The 20,490-nt window shown below is 44.2% G+C and overlaps 1 protein-coding gene across 1 annotated transcript in view; it reads right to left on the reverse strand.

The window, feature by feature from the left end:
- naalad2 (N-acetylated alpha-linked acidic dipeptidase 2) overlaps positions 1–20,490 on the reverse strand; it is a 316,092-nt gene that overhangs the window by 54,605 nt on the left and 240,997 nt on the right. Inside the window, exons 9-12 of the mRNA XM_070891469.1 lie at positions 18,296–18,381; positions 13,148–13,267; positions 12,545–12,627; positions 3,565–3,628 (exon numbers count right to left, since the gene is read on the reverse strand). Coding sequence (XP_070747570.1) covers positions 3,565–3,628; positions 12,545–12,627; positions 13,148–13,267; positions 18,296–18,381 — 353 coding nt within the window. The remainder of the gene's footprint in view (positions 1–3,564; positions 3,629–12,544; positions 12,628–13,147; positions 13,268–18,295; positions 18,382–20,490) is intronic.

Raw genomic sequence — 20,490 nt, forward strand, 5'->3', positions numbered from 1 at the left:
ACGAATGCATCTGCTATAACTTCCGCCATCTCTTTTAATACCCTGGAATGCATTTCATCTGGACATGGGGACTTGTCTACCTTGAGTCCCATTAGCCTGTCCAGCACTACCCCCCTAGTGATAGTGATTGTCTCAAGGTCCTCCCTTCCCACATTCCTATGACCAGCAATTTTTGGCATGGTTTTTGTGTCTTCCACTGTGAAGACTGAAGCAAAATAATTATTTAAAGTCTCAGCCATTTCCACATTTCCCATTATTAAATCCCCCTTCTCATCTTCTAAGGGACCAACATTTACTTTAGTCACTCTTTTCCGTTTTATATATCTGTAAAAGCTTTTACTATCTGTTTTTATGTTTTGCGCAAGTTTACCTTCGTAATCTATCTTTCCTTTCTTTATTGCTTTTTTAGTAATTCTTTGCTGTTGTTTAAAATGTTCCCAATCTTCTAGTTTCCCATTAACCTTGGCCACCTTATACACATTGGTCTTTGATTTGATACTCTTCTTTATTTCCTTGGTTATCCATGACGGGTTATCCCTTCTCTTACCACCCTTCTTTTTCACTGGAATATATTTTTGTTGTGCACTATGAAAGAGCTCCTTAAAAGTCCTCCACTGTTCCTCAATTGTGCCACCGTTTAGTCTGTGTTTCCAGTCTACCAGAGAGGGAATTGCAGAGAAAGAGACGAGGCAGCTAAAGGTTCTGCCACCAATGATGAGGCGAAGGAACTGGGAATGCACAAAAGCCCAGAGTCAAAAGGCTAAAGGATGCAGGAAGGTGGTATAAAACTGGAGGAGGTTGCAAACATTGGGTTGAGGTCGTGAAAGGATTTGAAGATACCGACAAAGATTCTACATTTAAAATGCGTTGGAGGACATGCAGCTAAAGTTAGTTTGTGAAAATGGGGATAATGGGTGAACAGGACAGAATGCAGAAAAGAATAAGACTGGCTCAGGTTTCGACAAGTCATATATTCTGGAGAGTCAGAGCCAGAAAGAGGTCATTGGAGAAAACTATTTTGTTGGTGACATAAGCGTAGATCAAGGGTTTCAGAAATGCAGGAGATGTGGTAGGAGCAGAAACAGGCAGTGTTGCAGAGATGGAAACAAAAAGTTGTGGTGATGAACAATGTTCCAGCTAATTTTTTTCCCCCTGCACAAGCCCTTTAAATTTGTGGCCGTACATGCCCCCTTTCTTTTCCAGCAGCAGCAGCTGGTGAGCAACCAGCGTGGAACCACATAATCAGTGCGTGGCCGCGCACCTTAAAAACATAAAAAATAGAAGCAGGAATAGGCCACCTCGCCCCTCAAGCCTTCTCCACCATTTAATAAGATCCTGGCTGATCTGATCATGGACTCAGCTCCACTTCTCTGCCTGCTCCCCATAATCCTTTATTCCCTTACCGCTCAAAAATCCCAGCCTCCACAGCTCTCTGGGGAAGAGAATTCCATAGATTTACAACCCTCTGAGAAAAGAAATTCCTCCTCATCTCAGTTTTAAATGGACAGCCCCTTATTCTGAGATTATGCTCCCTGGTTTTAGTTTCCCCTCTGAGTGGAAATATCCTCTCTGCATCCATCTTGTCGAGCCCCCTCATTATCTTATATGTTTTGATAAGATCACCTCTCATTCTTCTGAACTCCAATGAGTATAAACCCAACCTATAAAACCGATCTTCATAAGTTAACCCCCTCATCTCCGGAATCAACCTAGTGAACCTTCTCTGAAAAGCCTCTAATGCAAGTATAGCCTTCCTTAAATACGGAGGCCAAAACTGTATGCAGTACTCCAGGTGTAGCCTCACCAATACCCTGTACAGTTGTAGCAGGACTTCTCTGCTTTTATACTCTATCCCCCTTGCAATATAGGCCAAAATTCAATTTGTCTTCCTGATTACTTGCTGTACCTGCATACTCACTTTTTGTGTTTCATGCACAAGGACCCCCAGGTCCCTCTATACTGCAGCACGTTGCAATTTTTCTCCATTTAAATTATAATTTGCTTTTCTATTTTTTCTGCCAGAGTGATTAGCCTCCAATTTCCCACATTATAATCCATCTAGCAAATTTTTGCCCACTCACTTAGCCTGTCTATATCCCATCGCAGATTTTTGTGTCCTCCTCACAACTTGCTTTCCCACCCATCTTTGTATGATCAGAAAACTTGGCTACATTACACACTCGGTCACTTCATCCAAGTCATTAATATAGATTGTAAATAGTTGAGGCTTCACCACCGATCCCTGCGGCACCCCACTAGTTACTGTTTGCCAACTGGAAAATTACCAGTTTATCCCGACTCTCTGTTTTCTGTTAGTTAGCCAATCCTCAATCCATGCTAATATAATACCCCCAACCCCGTGAACTTTTATCTTGTGCGGTAACCTTTTATGTGGCACCTTGTTGAATACCTTCTGGAAATCCAAATACACCACATCCACTGGTTCCCCCTTATCCACCCTGCTCGTTACATCCTCAAAGAACTCCAGCAAATTTGTCAAACATGATTTCCCTTTCATAAAATCATGCTGACTCTGCTTGATTGACTCTGACTCTGACTCTGCTTTTCCAAATGTCCTGCTACTGCTTCCTTAATGATGGACTCCAGCATTTTCCCAACGACAGATGTTAGGCTAACTGGTCTATAGTTTCCTGCTTTTTGTCAGCCTCCTTTTTATAAATAGGGGCATTACATTTGCGGTTTTCCAATCCACTGGGACTGCCCCAGAATCCAGGGAATTTTGGTAGATTACAACCAATTCATTCACTATCTCCGCAGCCACCTAGGATGTAAGCCATCAGGTCCAGGGGACTTGCCCACATTTAGTCCCATTATTTTACCAATACTACTTCATTAGTGATACTAATTGTATTAAGTTCCTCCCTTCCTATAGCCCCTTGATTATCCATTATTGGGATGTTTTTGGTGCCTTCTACCGTGAAGACCGATACAAAATATTTGTTCAATATCTCTGCCATTTCCCTGTTCTCCATTATTAATACCCCAGTCTCATCCTCTCGGAGACCAACATTTTCTTTAGCCACTCTTTTCCTTTTTATGTACCTGTAATAACTCTTGCTATCTGTTTTTATATTCCATGCTAGTTTAATTTCATAATCTATCTAGGGGCACATTGGTGATGGGTAGGATGTGGTGTTTGGAACTCAGCTCTGGATCAAACAGAGGTCAAGGTCTCGCACTCTCTGGTTTAGCCTGAACGAGTGGCTGGGGAGGAGGCTGGAGTCAGTGACAAGGAGCAGTTGATGGTGGTGGCCAAAAACAATGATAAAGGGTATGGTCATTTCTGGACGACCTCAGACACAGCTTGTATAACAGCAGAGATTTTGGTCTTGGTTAACAGGAGAGTTGAGGCTTGGTTTTAACATTTGGCATAAAAATCAGGCAACTGGCTTACTGATACACAGATTGTAGATACTCTATATACAAAAGGAAGTATAACAGACACATTTTAAAAACTCATCACCATTTCAAGGCCAAAAATGGAGAGAAGGAAAGTTCTGATAAGAATCAACAAAATTACCCAAATTCAGTTGGATTAGTTACCTTCTATGGCTGAATCTGCATTGATATATGCCACTCCCCGTTCCTGAAGTAGTTTGGCATTGTCCTTAATGTAAAAAAACAGAACATTATTGAATCCAGCACTAGCTTTTGCATTCCTTTATCTGATCTACCTTATATCATGTATATTTATGCACCTCAATCAATGGGCAAGCCTAAAGTTAGTACTTTATATTACAAGTGACTACACTTCAACAGCACTTAATTCATTGTAAAGCACTTTGGGACACCCGAGATCCTGAACGGCACTATATAAATGCAAGTTCTTTCTTTACTTGAATTTTAATAAGTTTAGAACAAATCAAGCAGTAACTGTTAATATGGGATCATTTTTTATTTTCCTCTCTAAAGTGGTCGTCTAAGTGCAACCAAGTTGAGCCCAAATGTGCTTCCTTTTTGGAACCTATCTGCTCCATGAGTCAGAACATAGCAATACATTCTAGCACTTATCTAGAATTTATTTGCAAACTCTCATTCAACTATGTAATGAGCAGGGTGGATAAGGGGGAACCAGTGGATGTGGTGTATTTTGATTTCTAGAAGGAATTCGATAAGGTGCCACATAAAAGGTTACTGCACGATAAAAGTTCATGGGGTTGGGGGTAATATATTAGCATATATTAATATATATAATATATATATAATATATTAATATATTATCTCGGGAGCCTCCAATCAACAAAGGCAGACATTGATGCGGAGATTCAACATCGCCTCCAGTGCTCCAGCGCAGCCTTCGGCCACCTGCGGAAAAGAGTGTTTCAAGACCAGGTCCTTAAATTTACAACCAAACTCATGGTCCACAGGGCTGTAGTAATACCCGCCCTCCTGTATGGATCTGAGGCATGTACAGAAGGCACCTCAAGTTTCTGGAGATATATCACCAACTATGTCTCCGTAAGAACCTGCAAATCTCCTGGGAGGACAGGCGCACCAACATCAGTATCCTCGACCAGACTAACGTCCTCAGTATTGAAGCACTGACCACACTCGATCAGCTTCGCTGGGCAGGCCACATAGTACGCACGCCAGATACGAGACTTCCTAAGCAAATTCTTTATGCGGAGTTCCTTCGTGGTAAACGATTCAAAGGAGGACAGCGGAAACGTTATAAGGACACCCTCAAAGCCTCTCTGGTAAAGTGCGACATCAGCACTGACACCTGGGAGACCCTGGCCGCAGACCGCCCGAGGTGGAGAAAGTCCATCCGGGAGGGCGCTGAGCTCTTTGAGGCTCGATGCAAGGAGCATGAAGAGGCCAGGCACAGGCAGCGGAAGGAGCGCGTGGCAAACCAGCCCTACTGACCCCTTCCCCCGACGAATGTCTGTCCCACCTGTAACAGGGTCTGTGGCTCTTGTATCGGATTGTTCAGCCATCAAAGAACTCACTTTGGGAGTGGAAGCAAGTCCTCCACGATTCTGAGGAACTGTCTATGATGATGATGATTAGCATGGCTAAAGGATTGGCTAACTAACAGAAAACAGAGAGTCATGATAAAGGAGTCATTTTCCAGTTGGCAAACTGACTAGTGGTGTGCCACAGGGATCAGTGCTGTGTTCTCAACTATTTACGATCTATATTAATGACTTGGATGAAGGGACCGAGTGAAATGTAGCCAATTTTGTTGATGATAGAAAGTTGGGTGGGAAAGCAAATTGTGAGGAAAACACAAAAACTCTGCAAATGGATATAGACAGGCTAAGTGAGTGAGCAAAAATTTGGCAGATGGAGTATAATGTGGGAAAATGTGAGGTTATCCACTTTGGCAGAAAAAATAGAAAAGCAAATTATAATTTAAATGGAGAAAAATTGTAAAGTGCTGTAGTACAGAAGAACCGAGGGGGTCCTTGTGCATGAAACACAAAAAGTGAGTACGCAGGTACAGCAAGTAATCAGGAAGGCAAATGGAATGTTGGCTTTTATTGCAAGGGCGATAGAGTATAAAAGCAGTGCAGTCCTGCTACAACTGTACAGGGTATTGATAAGGCCACACCTAGAGTACTGCATGCAGTTTTTGTCTCCGTATTTAAGGCAGGATATACATGCATTGGAGGCTGTTCAAAGAAGGTTCACTAGGTTGATTCCAGAGATGAGGGGTTTGACCCTAAGATTGAGCCTATACATATTGGAGTTTCGAAGAATGAGAGGTGGTCTTATCAAAACATACAAGATAATGAGGGGGCTCAACAAAGTGGATGCAGAGAGGATATTTCCACTCATTTAGGAAGCTAAAACTAGGGGACATAGTCTCAGAATATGGGGCTGCCCATTTAAAACTGAGATGAGGAGAAATTTCTTCTCTCAGAGGGTTGTAAATCTATGGAATTCTCTGCCCCAGAGAGCTATGGAGGCTGGGTCATTGAATATATTTAAGGCGGAGTGAGACAGATTTTTGAGCGATAAACGCATAAAGGGTTATGGGGAGCGGGCAGGGAAGTGGAGCTGAGTCCATGATCAGATCAGCCATGATCTTATTGAATGGCGGACATAAGACTCCCAAAGCAAGCGCTCTACCTGGAACTCCTTCACGGCAAACGAGCCAAAGGTGGGTAGAGGAAACATCTCAAGGACCTCTTCAAAGCCTCGTTGATAAAGTGCAACTTCCGCACCGACACCTGGGAGTCCCTGGCCAAAGATCGCTCTAAGTGGAGGAAGTTCATCCGGGAGGGCGCAGAGCACCTCGAGTCTCATCGCCGAGAGCTTGCAGAAACCAAGCGCAGGCAGCGGAAAGAGCTTGTGGCAAACCAGTCCCACCCACCCTTTCCCTCAACGACTGTCTGTCCCACCTATGACAGGGACTGTGGTTCTCATATTGGACTCTTCAGTCACCTAAGAACTCACTTTTAGAGTGGAACCAAGTGTTCCTCGATTCCGAGGGACTACCTACGATGAAAATGAAGATGATGAATGGCGGAGCAGGCTCGAGGGGCCAAATGGCCTACTCCTGCTCCTATTTCTTATGTTCTTATGTTCTTATTTTCCCGTTTTTCTATATACAGGGGCAATTTCCAGATTCCGTCAGGATGTGATTAACAAATTTGTATGTACAGCTCTTCCTAGGGCCCAGTTCTTCAAATTTAAGCCGGCTTTCATTGTTACTAGTTTTCCTAAAGTATCATATCTTCATTACCCAATCAGTTCCTGAAGCATGGCTGTTTGTGTGCTGTATATGCTGCATCAAACAAATGTGTGTATCTCATTGTCCTTTGACTCTTGATATCCCACATTACTATGTGCTAAGTCCTGTTAAAACACTATGGGCCCAAAATTAATTAACATACCACCCACTACCGCCTACTTACTGCCCAAAAATGCAAGTTTGGTCAAAAACAGGTACATACCACCGACATATCGCTCAGCGGAAGAGTCATCTTTGACATACCGCTGAGCGGTGTGCACGGTCCACCATGTACAACCGCCTGCATACCGCCCAAAAAGTGAAAGTTTCATGACATACCACCGGGGCTGCATAACATCCCGGAGAAGGTGGTTTTACTCGACCATAAGTGGGCGGAAATGGGCGGTCGTGCTTGGTGCCGCCATTTTGAAATCGGGAACAGTCAGCAAAAACAGCACCTCAGTATTTCTGAGGTGAACAGTGATTTTACAGTGCGATTTACAGTGGGAAAGGCATTTTTATTGGTACTGAGTACATTATTAAGATAGAAGGCATTTGAGTTAATATTTTTTTAATTGAAAAATCATTTGAATTTATCTCAGGATATTTGAGGAGATTCTGGAGATTTAAAAAAAATGGGGCCTGTACTATCTCAGCCTGTATTGCTGACTACCTATCTAATGCAGGATCCAGATGTGAGAAGGTTTATTGAGCAGAATTATCAGGGTAATGGAGGAGGTCGCAGACTGATGAGGAGGAGGAGGCCTTACCCCCAAAGGATTTTCAGGGAGAAGCGCTCATACTTGGACCTGACTGATCAACAGTGCATTCGAAGGCTGCGCTTCCAAAAAGAGGTCTTCACTGAGATTTGCCAGTTCATTAAGGCAGACGTGCAGCTCAGTACCACCAGCATTACTGCACTTTCTGTCAAGGTGAAGGTGAGTGCGGCACTTTCCTTTTATGCATGTTTTCAGGCATCAGCTGTATTTCTCAGCACACTACTCATTGCTGCATTCGACAGCACTGTATGCACGCTGGATAGAATTTATAAACTTCCCAATGACTAGGGAGGCACAGAGTGAGAGGGCTTTGGGTTTTGCATGCATTGCCGGCTTCCCCAAGGTGCAGGGTGCTGTTGATGGTACCCATATTGCCCTGCGAGCACCATTACAGGAGACGGAGGTATACCGAAACCGTAAGGGATTCCACTCCCTCAACATGCAGCTCGTCTGCGACCATACACAGTGCATAATGGCAATGAATACCTATTTTCCAGGGAACATCCATGATGTGCACATCTTGCGTGAGAGCACTGTTGAAGTCTGAACCACAAGGTAAATGCTGGATGCTGGGGGACAAAGGGTATGGCCTCGCCACCTGGCTCTTGACCCCCCCCCCACCCTGCGGAATCCTCAGACTGAACCCGAGCAATGTTATAATAAGAGCCATATAGCCACACTTAATATTATTAAAAAGACAATTAGAGTGCTGAAGCAGCGCTTTCGATGCTTGGACCACTCGGGAGGCAGGCTGCAATATCACCCTGAGCAGGTTGCTCAGTTCACAGTGGTGTGCTGCATGTTGCATAATTTAGCAATCATGTGGGAACAGGAATTGCCACAGGGCACTGTGGGACCACCTGAGGAGAGAGTGCAGGAGATGGAGGAGGAAGAACTGGAAAAAGAGGGAGAGGAGGAGCTTCCAGATGAACCCATGGCACCACCCCGCCCAACACCATAGCGGAGGGCACGCGGAGCGTATACCACTGCAAAATTGTTATGTCAGCAGCTCAGAAATGAACGCTTTGCTTGAATGTGAAGTGCTGCGTTTTGGGACCCTGGCGACTGTTACCCCTAAAGTTTGACACTGTACAAGAGAGTGCTTAAATTCAATTGAAACGTTTATGTAAAAATGTGAAAAATATACAATTGTAAAACATAATTATAACTTTGAACAACTGTAACTACTGTAACAACTTGAAATAAACTTTTAAAAATCAAACTTCAACTATTTTAAATGAACAATGAACACTTGACTACAACAAAGCACCCTTTACTGTCCTCGGTCTCGAACTTGACCGCGTGCTCCAACATCCTTTGGACTCAAACCCCCTTTCTTACTCCCGCCCTTTCCTTTCCCACTGTCCCTAAGCCCAGACCTCCCCGTGGTGGTACCAAGCTGGCATGCAGCACTGTACCCCGAGTGCTGTTGTTGTCGTTGAGGGTCAGACATTGCAGGCACAATGAATGGGGCCTCAGGAGAAGCTTGTGATCTGGAAAGCACAGCTTCAGGGCTGGAAGCTCCCCCTCCTCAGGTGCTGTCGACCCAATTACTATGGCACAGGGAGATTCCAGCCATGTCCCGATCTCGTTGATTGCTGCATAGCATCAACGAAGTCGGCGGTTCGCTCCATCACGGTGATCAGACGTGGCATATCCTCCGACTGTCATTCTGATAGCGCCGCAATGTTTCTGGCTATCATAGCCATGGCCTTGAGCAGCTCTCGACCTATGTCGACGCTGGCCTGTGACAGACGCACCATGTCCCAGTAGGCACCTATCTGTCATGCAGCAACCGACCTTTTCTGCACCAACCTCCGTCGCTGTAGCAAAGGTGATGCAATGCTGGGGGTGCATTGCTGCATACCACTTGGTCCTGCAGAATCAGAGGAGGCATGGGGAATCCCATGAATATGGAGTCGGTGGTGGAGGATTTTCCAGCTGTCCCACATGGAACTGTTATATCCTCCTCCATCTCCACCCCCACCTCCAATGGCTCCAGGATGAGCTGCTCTTCCTCTTCATCATCTCTGATAGGGGTGAAGTCAGGAGAGGGTTGGGTGACGCCAGAGGTGGAGGCAGTGTGTCTGTCATATGGTCTCTCTGCGGAGGTCCGGTCTGAATCCTCAGAGTCTGGAAGTACAAAACAACATTTAAAAATGCTTGGCACCATGGGTGGGGGTCAGGATTACACGAGTACATAGTACAGTGACATAGCGCAGTCTTACTTAAATTTCCACTGCTGCTGCATTACTGCATTACATAGCTCAGACAGACAATATACATATGCATTGCGTTACATGCCCCCAGCATTGCAGTACATCACATGAGGCCAACATTACAGTGCAATAAACTTAAATTACATTACATGAGGCCAACATTACAGTTACATTACAGGACCATAACACAGACCGGGGATTGTATTGAACTGACCATCCTGTGTGAGTGGGTCAGCTCCAATGTCGGTGGTGGCATGATTGCTATCCCCAACCAGGGACAGGGCACGGATCTCAATCCCCGTCAATGGTTCTTGCATTGGGGGTCCTCCCCCCGTACGCCGGTGATCCGCTGCTATTGCAGATGTCTTCTTCTGCAGAAAGTGAAGTAAATGAAAGTAAAAATCTTCAATCCATTTAACATCGCAGACACACAGGTTCTCAGACACACAAACACATCAAAATACTGCTTTGATCCTCTTGTCATTGCCTGAAAGCACAAATACATCGCCATAACCTTGGGATAAATAACATAATCTGTGTGAAATTAAACCTACATTTACATGGTACATGGCATATGGGGGGTGCATAAATAAAATCATTACTTACTCTTGCTACTCTCACCAGGTCGTCCCACCTCTTACGACACCTTTCTCCAGTGTGTATCATTATACTTGTGAAGGAGACAGCCTCCCGATCTCGTCCCATATTCTGTTGTCCTCCTTTGGTGGGGGGGGAGGAGGGGGCTTTCCACAACCACCCTTCGTTAAGTCAGAGTATCTCTCCGTGATATTCTCCATCAGGGCAGGTAGCTCTGTCTCGTCGAAGGCGGTCACCCTCAACCTCCTGTCCTTCTCGATATTCCTGTGCTTTGACTTATTTCTCAGAATTTCCATTATATTTCTATTTATTATATGATTTTTTATTTATAAAATATGTTATTGTTGATATTGTATAATTATTATTTGTTATTAATATTATTTGACTCTGGAATCTCTGATGAATACAACTGACCCTCGAATACTTTGCTGCTCCTTCTCATTCTCTCTCCCTCAACTTCAACTCTCTGTGCATGCGCAGGTGACCCCTGACCCCCAAAATCGTTGGGAGAAAGCATTTGTGGAAAAAACAAACAAAAAAAAAAAAATTGTGCATGCGCAATGCAGTGCAGCACTGTCCATCGACAAGAAAGTCGATCTTGATCATACTGCATACCACCCGCTGCACACCGCTCGCAAACCACTGCAAAAAAGTTCACCAAACTAGCACTCTTCGGTCTCGGTGATATTTCGGCGGTTTTAAACAACGCACTGCCGGAACCGCCGAGAAATGGGCGGACCTTACGTCTTGATGCATTTCGGGCCCTATCTGTATTAATATACCAATGCAGTCATTTATTTTGTATTACTCAAATAGTGCCTAAAATATATTTTTATTAGCATATATTCAGCTTTTGTCTATTTTTTTAAAGTAGATACGGTGCTACAAAATACAGGATGTAGTACAACATTTTTATAACTGTTAATTTAATTTCCCATATTTCTGTGGTGGAATTTAAGTGCCTTTCTATCCCTGTCTCAATAATCAAGAATGGCAGACTAGTGAGAAGTGGGGTACCGCAAGGTTCAGTGCTGGGACCCCAGCTATTTACAATATACATTAACGATTTAGACGAAGGAATTGAATGTAATATCTCCAAGTTTGCAGATGACACTAAGCTCAGTGGCAGTGTCAGCTGTGAGGAGGATGCTAAAAGGCTGCAGGGTGACTTGGACAGGTTAGATGAATGGGCAAATGCATGGCAGATGCAGTATAATGTAGATAAATGCGAGGTTATCCACTTTGATGGCAAAAACAGTAAGGCAGAATATTATCTGAATGTGACAGATTAGGAAAAGGGGAGGTGCAACGAGACCTAGGTGTCATGGTACATCAGTCATTGAAAGTTGGCATGCGGGTACAGCAGGCGGTGAAGAAGGCAAATGGCATGTTGGCCTTCATAGCGAGGGAATTTGAGTATAGGAACAGGGAGGTCTTAATGCAGTTGTACAGGGCCTTGGTGAGGCCACACTTTGAATATTGTTTACAGTTTTGGTCTCCTAATCTGAGGAAGGACATTCTTGCTATTGAGGGAGTGCAGCGAAGGTTCACCAGACTGATTCCCAGGATGGCAGGACTGACATACGAAGAAAGACTGGATCGACTAGGCTTATATTCACTGGAATTTAGAAGAATGAGAGGGGATCTCATAGAGACATATAAAATTCTGACGGGATTGGACAGGTTAGATGCAGGAAGAATGTTCCCGATGTTGGGGAAGTCCAGAGCCAGGGGTCACAGTCTAAGGATAAGGGGTAAGTCATTTAGGACCGAGATGAGGAGAAACTTCTTCACTCAGAGAATTGTGAACCTGTGGAACTCTCTACCACAGAAAGTTGTTGAGGCCAGTTCGTTAGATATATTCAAAAGGGAGTTAGATGTGGCCCTTATGGCTAAAGGGATCAAGGGGTATGGAGAGAAAGCAGGAATGAGGTACTAAAGTTGCATGATCAGCCATGGCCATATTGAATGATGGTGCAGGCTTGAAGGGCCGAATGGCCTATCCCTGCACCTATTTTCTATGTTTCTATGTCTCTATCATGAAATAACTTCAAATCTGACACAAATCTAGCAGTGCTGAAATGAAATGCTACAAAATAAATAAATAGCAATGGAAGGTGTTACTACAGTACAAGTTGGGGTTTTAAAAGCATTGTGAATATTACATAAAACTGCCTTTCCATTACTTCGATGATTGAAATATACATACAGTGTGCATGCTCCCTGTTCTCAACTTTCAAACAACTTACCTCTGCCCACTCTGTGGAGCCCAACAAACCAAATTCTTCTGCATCCCAGCTGGCAAATACCATGGTTCTTCTGGGCCTCCAACCTATATAGAATCAGATAATAGCAACAAAGAGTAGTTCACCTTTAAGGGGTATAATTTTGCACTTAAATTACCAGCACCAGTAAACTAAGTTGGTTTTGGGATTGGGCCATGAAGGTATGCTGACAGTAATGAGGTACTGGCATGCTTCATGAGACCACCATCTAAATTTCACTTCCCAGTTAAGGCTAAAGACGGTGGAGCTAAATGCAGATGAAAGTTGTTTTCTTTTTACACTCGAAGGATATTTGTACAATACTGGCTTAACTCCTTTTAAAAGCAAAATATATGTATTGCTATCCATTATAAGACAGGAATCCACATGTTGAGACATGCTTTACTAAAAAAATATCTAATATACTCTGGATCACTGACACATACTCTACAAGCAGTGGAGCCGATCTATTATAGTCGCCCATGGGGCCAGCTCACTTGGCTGTAATTTAATGTGAAGAAAAAAAAGGCCACTTACAGCAAAATAGTAAATGCCATGACATATACTACATTCAGAGATTTTTTTAACCTTCTTTTATGAGTTTTGCAAAGCTCCTTATGGCTTCATGCACAACAGCGGCTCCTGACGTTGGATCAATGCTGCCAAAGCCCCATGCATCACGATGCCCTCCAAGTATGACATACCGATCTGTCACAGCAAATAAAGATAATGTTTATTTTCTTTTTCATGTGAGCACATCTTCATCAATATCAAGAGATATTCACGCTTTTCTGAAAATGATTTTTTTTAAAAGGATGGGTGTGATTTTTGTGGATTGATAAAGCAAGCATATGTTTCTAATGGAAGTGGAGACAGTTTACCCTTTTGAGACATGTGTATCTGTAATGTATATATGCCTGGGTTTACCTGCCACCAGGGGGAGCGACCGTCAGAGGTCATTGGGCCACAGACATACAGGTGCAGCCCTTGTAATAAAGAATGCCTCCATGTTTTATCCTCACTTTGAGAGCTAATAAAGTAGAATCAGGTCGCACCTGATTGAGTTAATGGTACTAAGCCTATTGAGTTATTGCATACACAACATCTGGCAACGAGGCACAATACAAACTTTCACACACAGCAAAAAATGAGCACCGTTGGAATCCTGGAGCGATTTGTGGAGGGAGAAGACTGGGAGGATTTTACAGATTGCCTCGGCCAGTACTTCGTGGCCAACAAGATGGATGAAGATGCTGACGCAGTTAGGCGCAGGGCGGTTTTCCTCACGGTTTGTGGTCCAAAAATCGATGGCCTCATAAAGAATCTGCTCTCACGTGCATGTCCAACGGAAAAGACCTATGAGGAATTGTGTGCTCTGATTCGGGATCATCTCAAACCTAAAGAAAGCATCATTATCTCGAGATATCGCTTTTACAAGCATGTTCGTTTTGAGGGCCAGGACGTGGTGGAATTTGTTGCCGACCTGAGATGTCTCGCTGGGCCGTATAAGATTGGAACCATGTTGGAAGACATGCTGCGTGACGTCTTTTTAATAGATATAAACCACAAGGTGATCCTGCAGAAGCTGCTGGCTGTGGAGACGCTGGATCTGAGTAGGGCCATCACGATCGCCCAGGCTTGCCTGACCATGGTCGATAGTACAAAGCAGATATCCTCGCAGAGTTGGAACTCCACGGCAAGTACTATGCACCAAGATTGTGTCGTCGGTTGGCAGAGCTGCACCTGGCAGGGCCTACCCGACTGTGTTTGCGAAACCTGTAGCTGCTCGAAGTCTGCCATTGGGCATGAATCCGATTTCACCCTGTTGGCGTTGTGGGGGCAATCATCGGCCTCATCAGTGCCATTTCCGACAGTATATTTGTAGAGGCTGTGTGAAAATGGTGCACCTTCAGCGGATGTGTCCGCAGCTCAGCAAGCGTGCCGCGACACACCACTTGGATGATGATGACCAATCCGGAGCAGATCCGGCAATGCAATCCGAGATATCCGAAGAGGAAGTGTACATTTGTTCCTGACAAAGAGCCAACCGATAATGATTGAAGTAAAATTAAACGGCATGCCGGTATCTATGGAATTAGATACAGGTACGAGTCAGTCAATTATGAGCCAGAGGACTTTCGAAAAGCTATGGGACAACAAGGCCGTGAAACCCAAGCTGAGTCCAGTAAATGCAAAATTGAGTACCTACACCAAAGAGCTCATACCAGTGATTGGCAGTGCAGCAGTCAAGATGTCGTATGATGGGCGGTTCATGATCTATCGCTGTGGATCATTCCAGGCAATGGTCCAACACAGTTCAGCAGGAGTTGGCTTGATAAAATAAAGTGGAACTGGAATTAAAATAAAGCTTTGTCATCGGTGGATGACACTTCGTGTGCTCAAGTGCTGAGCAAATTTCCCTCGCTGTTTGAACCGGGCATCGGCAGCTTCACGGGAGCCAAGGTGCAGATCCACCTGGACTCGGATGCAAGACCAGTCCATCACAAAGCCTGGGCGGTCCTGTACATGATGAGGGAGAAGGTCAAAATCAAACTGGACAGACTCCAACATGAAGCGGTCATTTCACCGGTTGAATTTAACGAATGGGCAAGTCTCATTGTTCCTGTGCTGAAGAGTGATGGCACTGTCAGGATTTGTGGCGACTACAAGATTACAATCAACCGAGTTTTGAAACAGGATCAGTACCCGTTACCAAAGGCTGATGACGTGTTTGCAACGCTAGCAGGGGGAAACTCATTCACCAAATTGGATCTGACGTTGGCCTATATGACACAGGAGCTTTGAATCGTCGAAGAAACGTACGCGCATCAATACGCATAAAGGGCTGTTCATTTACAACAGGTGTCCTTTCAGAATTTGCTTGGCTGCAGCCATGTTTCAGAGAAACATGGAGAGTTTACTGAAGTCCATCCGTAGAACTGTGGCGTTCCAAGACAACATTCTGGTCACAGGTCGTGACACTGCTGAACACCTGCACAACCTAGAAGTGGTTCTACATCATCTGGACAAAGTGGGGCTCAGGCTGAAATGTTCAAAGTGCGTCTTTATAGCACTGGAAGTCAAATTCTTGGGAAGAAAGATCGCTGCAGATGGCATCAGGCCTACGGACTCGAAAACAGAGGCCATCAAAAATGCACCCAGACCCCAGAATGTGACGGAGCTGCGTTCGTTCCTTGGTCTTCTCAACTACTTCAGTAATTTCTTACCTAAATTGAGCACACTATTGGAGCCACTGCACATGCTGCTCAGAAAAGGCGACTACTGGGTTTGGAGTGTATCTCAAGACAGGACCTACAGTGTATCTGCTTTATTCCAACAAATTGCTGGTACATTTTGACCTGTGCAAGCGTTTAGTATTGGCCGGTGACGTTTCATCACATGGGATTGGTCGTGTGCTCCAACAATCCAGTGAGTTGGGCAAACTACAACTCAGTGCGTACGCGTCGAGAAGCATGTCTAAAGCGGAAAGAGCCTATGGCATGATAGAGAAAGAAGCTTTAGCCTGCGTATATGAGGTTAAAAGATGCACCAGTATCTGTTTGGGCTTCGTTTCAAGTTTGAAACTGATCACAAGCTGCTCATATCTTTGTTTTCAGAGCATAGAGGTATCCAATACCAACACGTCGTCCCGCATCCAGAGGTGGGCGCTGACATTGTCTGCCTATGATTATGTCATTCGCCATAGACCTGGCACCGAGAATTGTGCCAATGCATTGAGCCGTTTACCGTTGCCCACGCGGGAAGTGGAAATGCCACAGTTCGCAGACCTACTGTTGGTCATGGATGCCTTTGAGAATGAAGGGTCACCTGTCACTGCTCAACAAGTTAGGACCTCGACCAGCCAGGATCCGATCTCATCAGTTGTAAAACGTTTTGTCCTTAGTGGTGATTGGTCGGCTTTTCCCAGGGAAGTGCGTGATGAGACTAAACCTTACAACTGTTGAAAAGACGAACTATCCGTTCAATCTGATTGTTTGCTATGGGGTAATCGTGTTGTTATGCCCAAGAAAGGCAGGGAGCGATTTGTATGGGATTTACACAGTAACCATCCCGGTATTGTGATGATGAAGGCCATTGCCAGGTCTCACGTTTGGTGGCCTGGCATTGACTCTGATTTGGAGTCATGCGTGCATCAGTACAACACTTGCATGCAGTTAAGCAATGCACCAGTGGAATCTCCGCTAAGTCTGTGCTCATGGCCATCCAAACCATGGTCGAGGATCCACATCGACTATGTGGGTCCTTTCCTGGGCAAAATGTTTTTGGTGGTGATGGATGCGTATTCCAAATGGATAGAATGTGTAATCATGTCATCCAGCACATCCACAGCCACCATTGAGAGCCTTCGTGCCATGGTCGCCACTCATGGTCTGCCCAACATCGTTGTGAGCGACAACGGATCATGCTTCACAAGTTTGGAGATTCAAGTTTATGAGACTCAATGGTATAAAGCATGTAAGGTCAAAACCATTCAAACCCGTGTCCAATGGTCAAGTGGAGCGGGCCATTCAAACCATCAAGCAGAGCCTGAAACGCGTAACATAGAAACATAGAAAATAAGTGCAGGAGTAGGCCATTCGGCCCTTCGAGCCTGCACTGCCATTCAATGAGTTCATGGCTGAACATGCAACTTCAGTAACTTACAGTTCTTTTCAGACTCGCTTGTCACACATACTGCTTAGTTACAGGACAAGACCCCACAAACGTACCGGGGTCCCCCCTATTGAACTGTTGATGGAGAGGTCTCAATATCAGGCTCTTGCTTGTTCACCCTGATCTTAACGATCACGTCGAAAAAAGACGTCAACATCAGCAGTGGTATCATGATCGCACTGCCGTGTCATGCGACATCTCTATTAATGATCCTGTGTATGTGATAAATTATGGTCAAGGCCCCAAGTGGGTCACTGGCACTGCTATGGCCAAGGAGGGTAACAGGGTGCTTATTGTCAGGCTCACTAATGGGCAAATATGCAACAGGCACATTGATCAGATGAAACTGCAGCACACAGACAAATCAGAATAGCTTGAAAAAGACACCATCAATGACCAACCGATTCATATTCAGCCATCAAAAGACCCTGCTGTTGTCAATTAATCTGGACTTTCAATCCCTGACATGGACACTGCCACTCCCATTAGATCGGCTACCCAGCCTCAAGTCATGAATGACTCAGAGAGCTCACCCAGATCTGGAATTGAACTGAGACAATCAACCCGGGAGCGGAAAGCCCCGGACCGTCTCGATTTGTAAATATGATTGATACCAAGAACTTAGGGGGGTAATGATGTAATGTTTGTATGCCTGGGCTTACCTGCCACCAGGGGGAGCGACCGTCGGAGGTCATTGGGCCACAGACATATACGTGCAGCCCTTGTATATAAAGAAAGTCTCCATGTTTAGAGCTAATAAAATAGAATCAGGTCACACCCGATTGAGTTCACAGTACTAAGCTTATTGAGTTATTGCATACGCAACAGTATCAATGTCAAGCACTTCCAGATCAAATGTCAAATAGAGTCCTCTGCATTCTGGCCAATCTCAGAACTCCTCTACTGCACAATTTGTTCTATATAATTTAGCAAAGAAATCATTGTCCAAAGTGTATTCAACTTTTTGTAATATAAAAGATCTCGAGCACTTCAAAAACATGCAATATTATAAATACAAAATGCAACAAATTCAAATAATTTTAAATTCATAAATATTCTCACCTGGTTCTATTGCTCCTCGAATTTTACCAATTACATTGTATATTCGTCTCACCTCATTTCTTGTGTAAACGTGCATTCTGACTTTTCTAAAATTTTAAATAAATCTCCAGTAAAAAAATTAACATAAATGTTCAGGCTAACTATTCACATTTTACACCTCTCACTGCAGTTTAAAGTTCTGCCTATAGGCAAACGCAGGTTAGCAAGGACAGGAGTGATGGATTCGGCAACAGAGTTTCAGGTGAGCTGAAGCTTACAGAGGTTGGGGTATAGAAGGCTGGCCAGAGCAGCTTTGGAGTAGTTGAGACTTGAGGTGACAAAGGGCATGGATAAAGTTTTAAGGAACAGATGGCATGAGGAAGGGGTGGAGATGGGCGATATTACAGAGGTGGAAGTAGGAGGTCTTTGTGATGGGGAAGATATAGCATTGGAAACTTGGGTTTGAAGATAGATGCTGAGATTGTGAATAGTCTGGTTCATCCTGAGATAATAGCCAGGGAGAGGGAAGGAATTACTGGCGAGGTTACGATATTTTAGTGGGGGCTGAAGATGATGGCTTCGGTCTACTCAATGGTTAATTGGAGGAAATTGCAGCTCATGCATGAGTGGATATTAGACAAAGATTTTGACAACAGAGGCAGTGGACAGATCATGAAAGGTGGTGGAGAGGTAGAACTGAGTACATCAAGAAGCTGATCCCATTAGTGAGGTACATAAGAAATAGGAGCAGGAGCCATACAGCCCCTCGATTCTGTTCCACCATGCAATAAGATCCTGGTTGATCATCTACCTCAACTCCAATTTCCCACCCTATCCCCATATCCCTTGATTGCTCAGTGTTCAAAAATCTATCAATCTCTGTCTTGAATATACTCAATGACTGAGCATCCTCAGCCCTCTGGGGTAGAGAATTCCAAAGATTCAAAACCATCTGTGAAGAAATTTCTCATCTCAGTCCTAAATGGCCAACGCTTTTCCTGAAACTATGACCCCTAGGTCTAGAGTCTCCAGCCAGTGGAAACAGCCTCTCAGCATCTACTTGTCAAGCCCTCTAAGAATTTTATACGTTTCAATTAGATCACCTCTCATTCTTCTAAACTCCAGAAAATATAGGCCCCTTCTACTCAATCTCTCCTCATTGGACAACCCTCTTCTCCCAGGAATCATCTAGAGGATAATGTAGATGAGGGAGAGATGGGAACCAAGGATAGATCTTTGGGGCACTCTGGGGGTAACAGTGAAGAGTGGGAACAGAAGCCATTGCTGGAGATGCTCCAGCTACGATTCCATGTGTAAGAGTGGTACCAAGTAAGGGCAATCCCAGGATGATTTCGAGATAAATTAGCTGATCATCTCTTGGTATGGTGATACAGAGCTATGATTAGTTTCACCACCCCCAAGGTTAGGTAGGGTATTTAAATGATTAACTTCTCGGCTTTATGTCTTAGCTCCAGTAGGCTATATACATAACATTACTGAAAGTTGAAATTTTTTCAACCAAACAAACAGAAAATTACTTAAATCTTGAGGCTTGATTATCACTAATATGTCAGCAAACTCTACTAATATTTTGATCAAAATCCAAGGTTTAGTTTTGCATGATAATAACTAACTTCAAAGATAGTGATATTTTAAGTGGCAATACAACCAACAAGTTCAGACGCTACATCAACCTAATGATGTTTCTTTCAAAGAAACACCAGTTATTTTGGAGGAAGGTGTGGGGTTAGGAATAAAAAGAGGCTGGGCGAGTAAGGTAGAAAGGAGGGTGAAGGAGGAAGGGAATGGAGAGAGGGGGAGAGAGGCAATGAGCGAAAGGCCAAGGACATTGGAAGGATATAGAGAGAAAGTTTGTCTTTTCAGTTAGATGGGGCATGTGGCATTTCCTGCTCAGTGGGGGGAGGGGGGCATGAAATCCTAGTTGTGGTTTTTAGTCAGGTGGTTGGGGTTAATGATGATTTTTCTGCTGCTCTTGGGGGGTGTTGCTATGTTTTATCACACGTTATCTCTGCCAATCATTTTTCTGTATGTTTCTGTCCATGCAATTGCTCTCCTGCGAGAGAACAGATGGCCTCAGCAGCCATTTTCTTATGCAATCTTCTATTTCTCGGCTGTGCTGAGCTTTGCTGTACCTCAGTTTTCATCTCTGGCTCACTTTATATCCATTTTATACCTTCCATTCAAAATTTCAATTT

This window comes from Pristiophorus japonicus, chromosome 10, assembly GCF_044704955.1.
Source record: "Pristiophorus japonicus isolate sPriJap1 chromosome 10, sPriJap1.hap1, whole genome shotgun sequence".
NCBI lineage: Eukaryota > Metazoa > Chordata > Chondrichthyes > Pristiophoridae > Pristiophorus > Pristiophorus japonicus.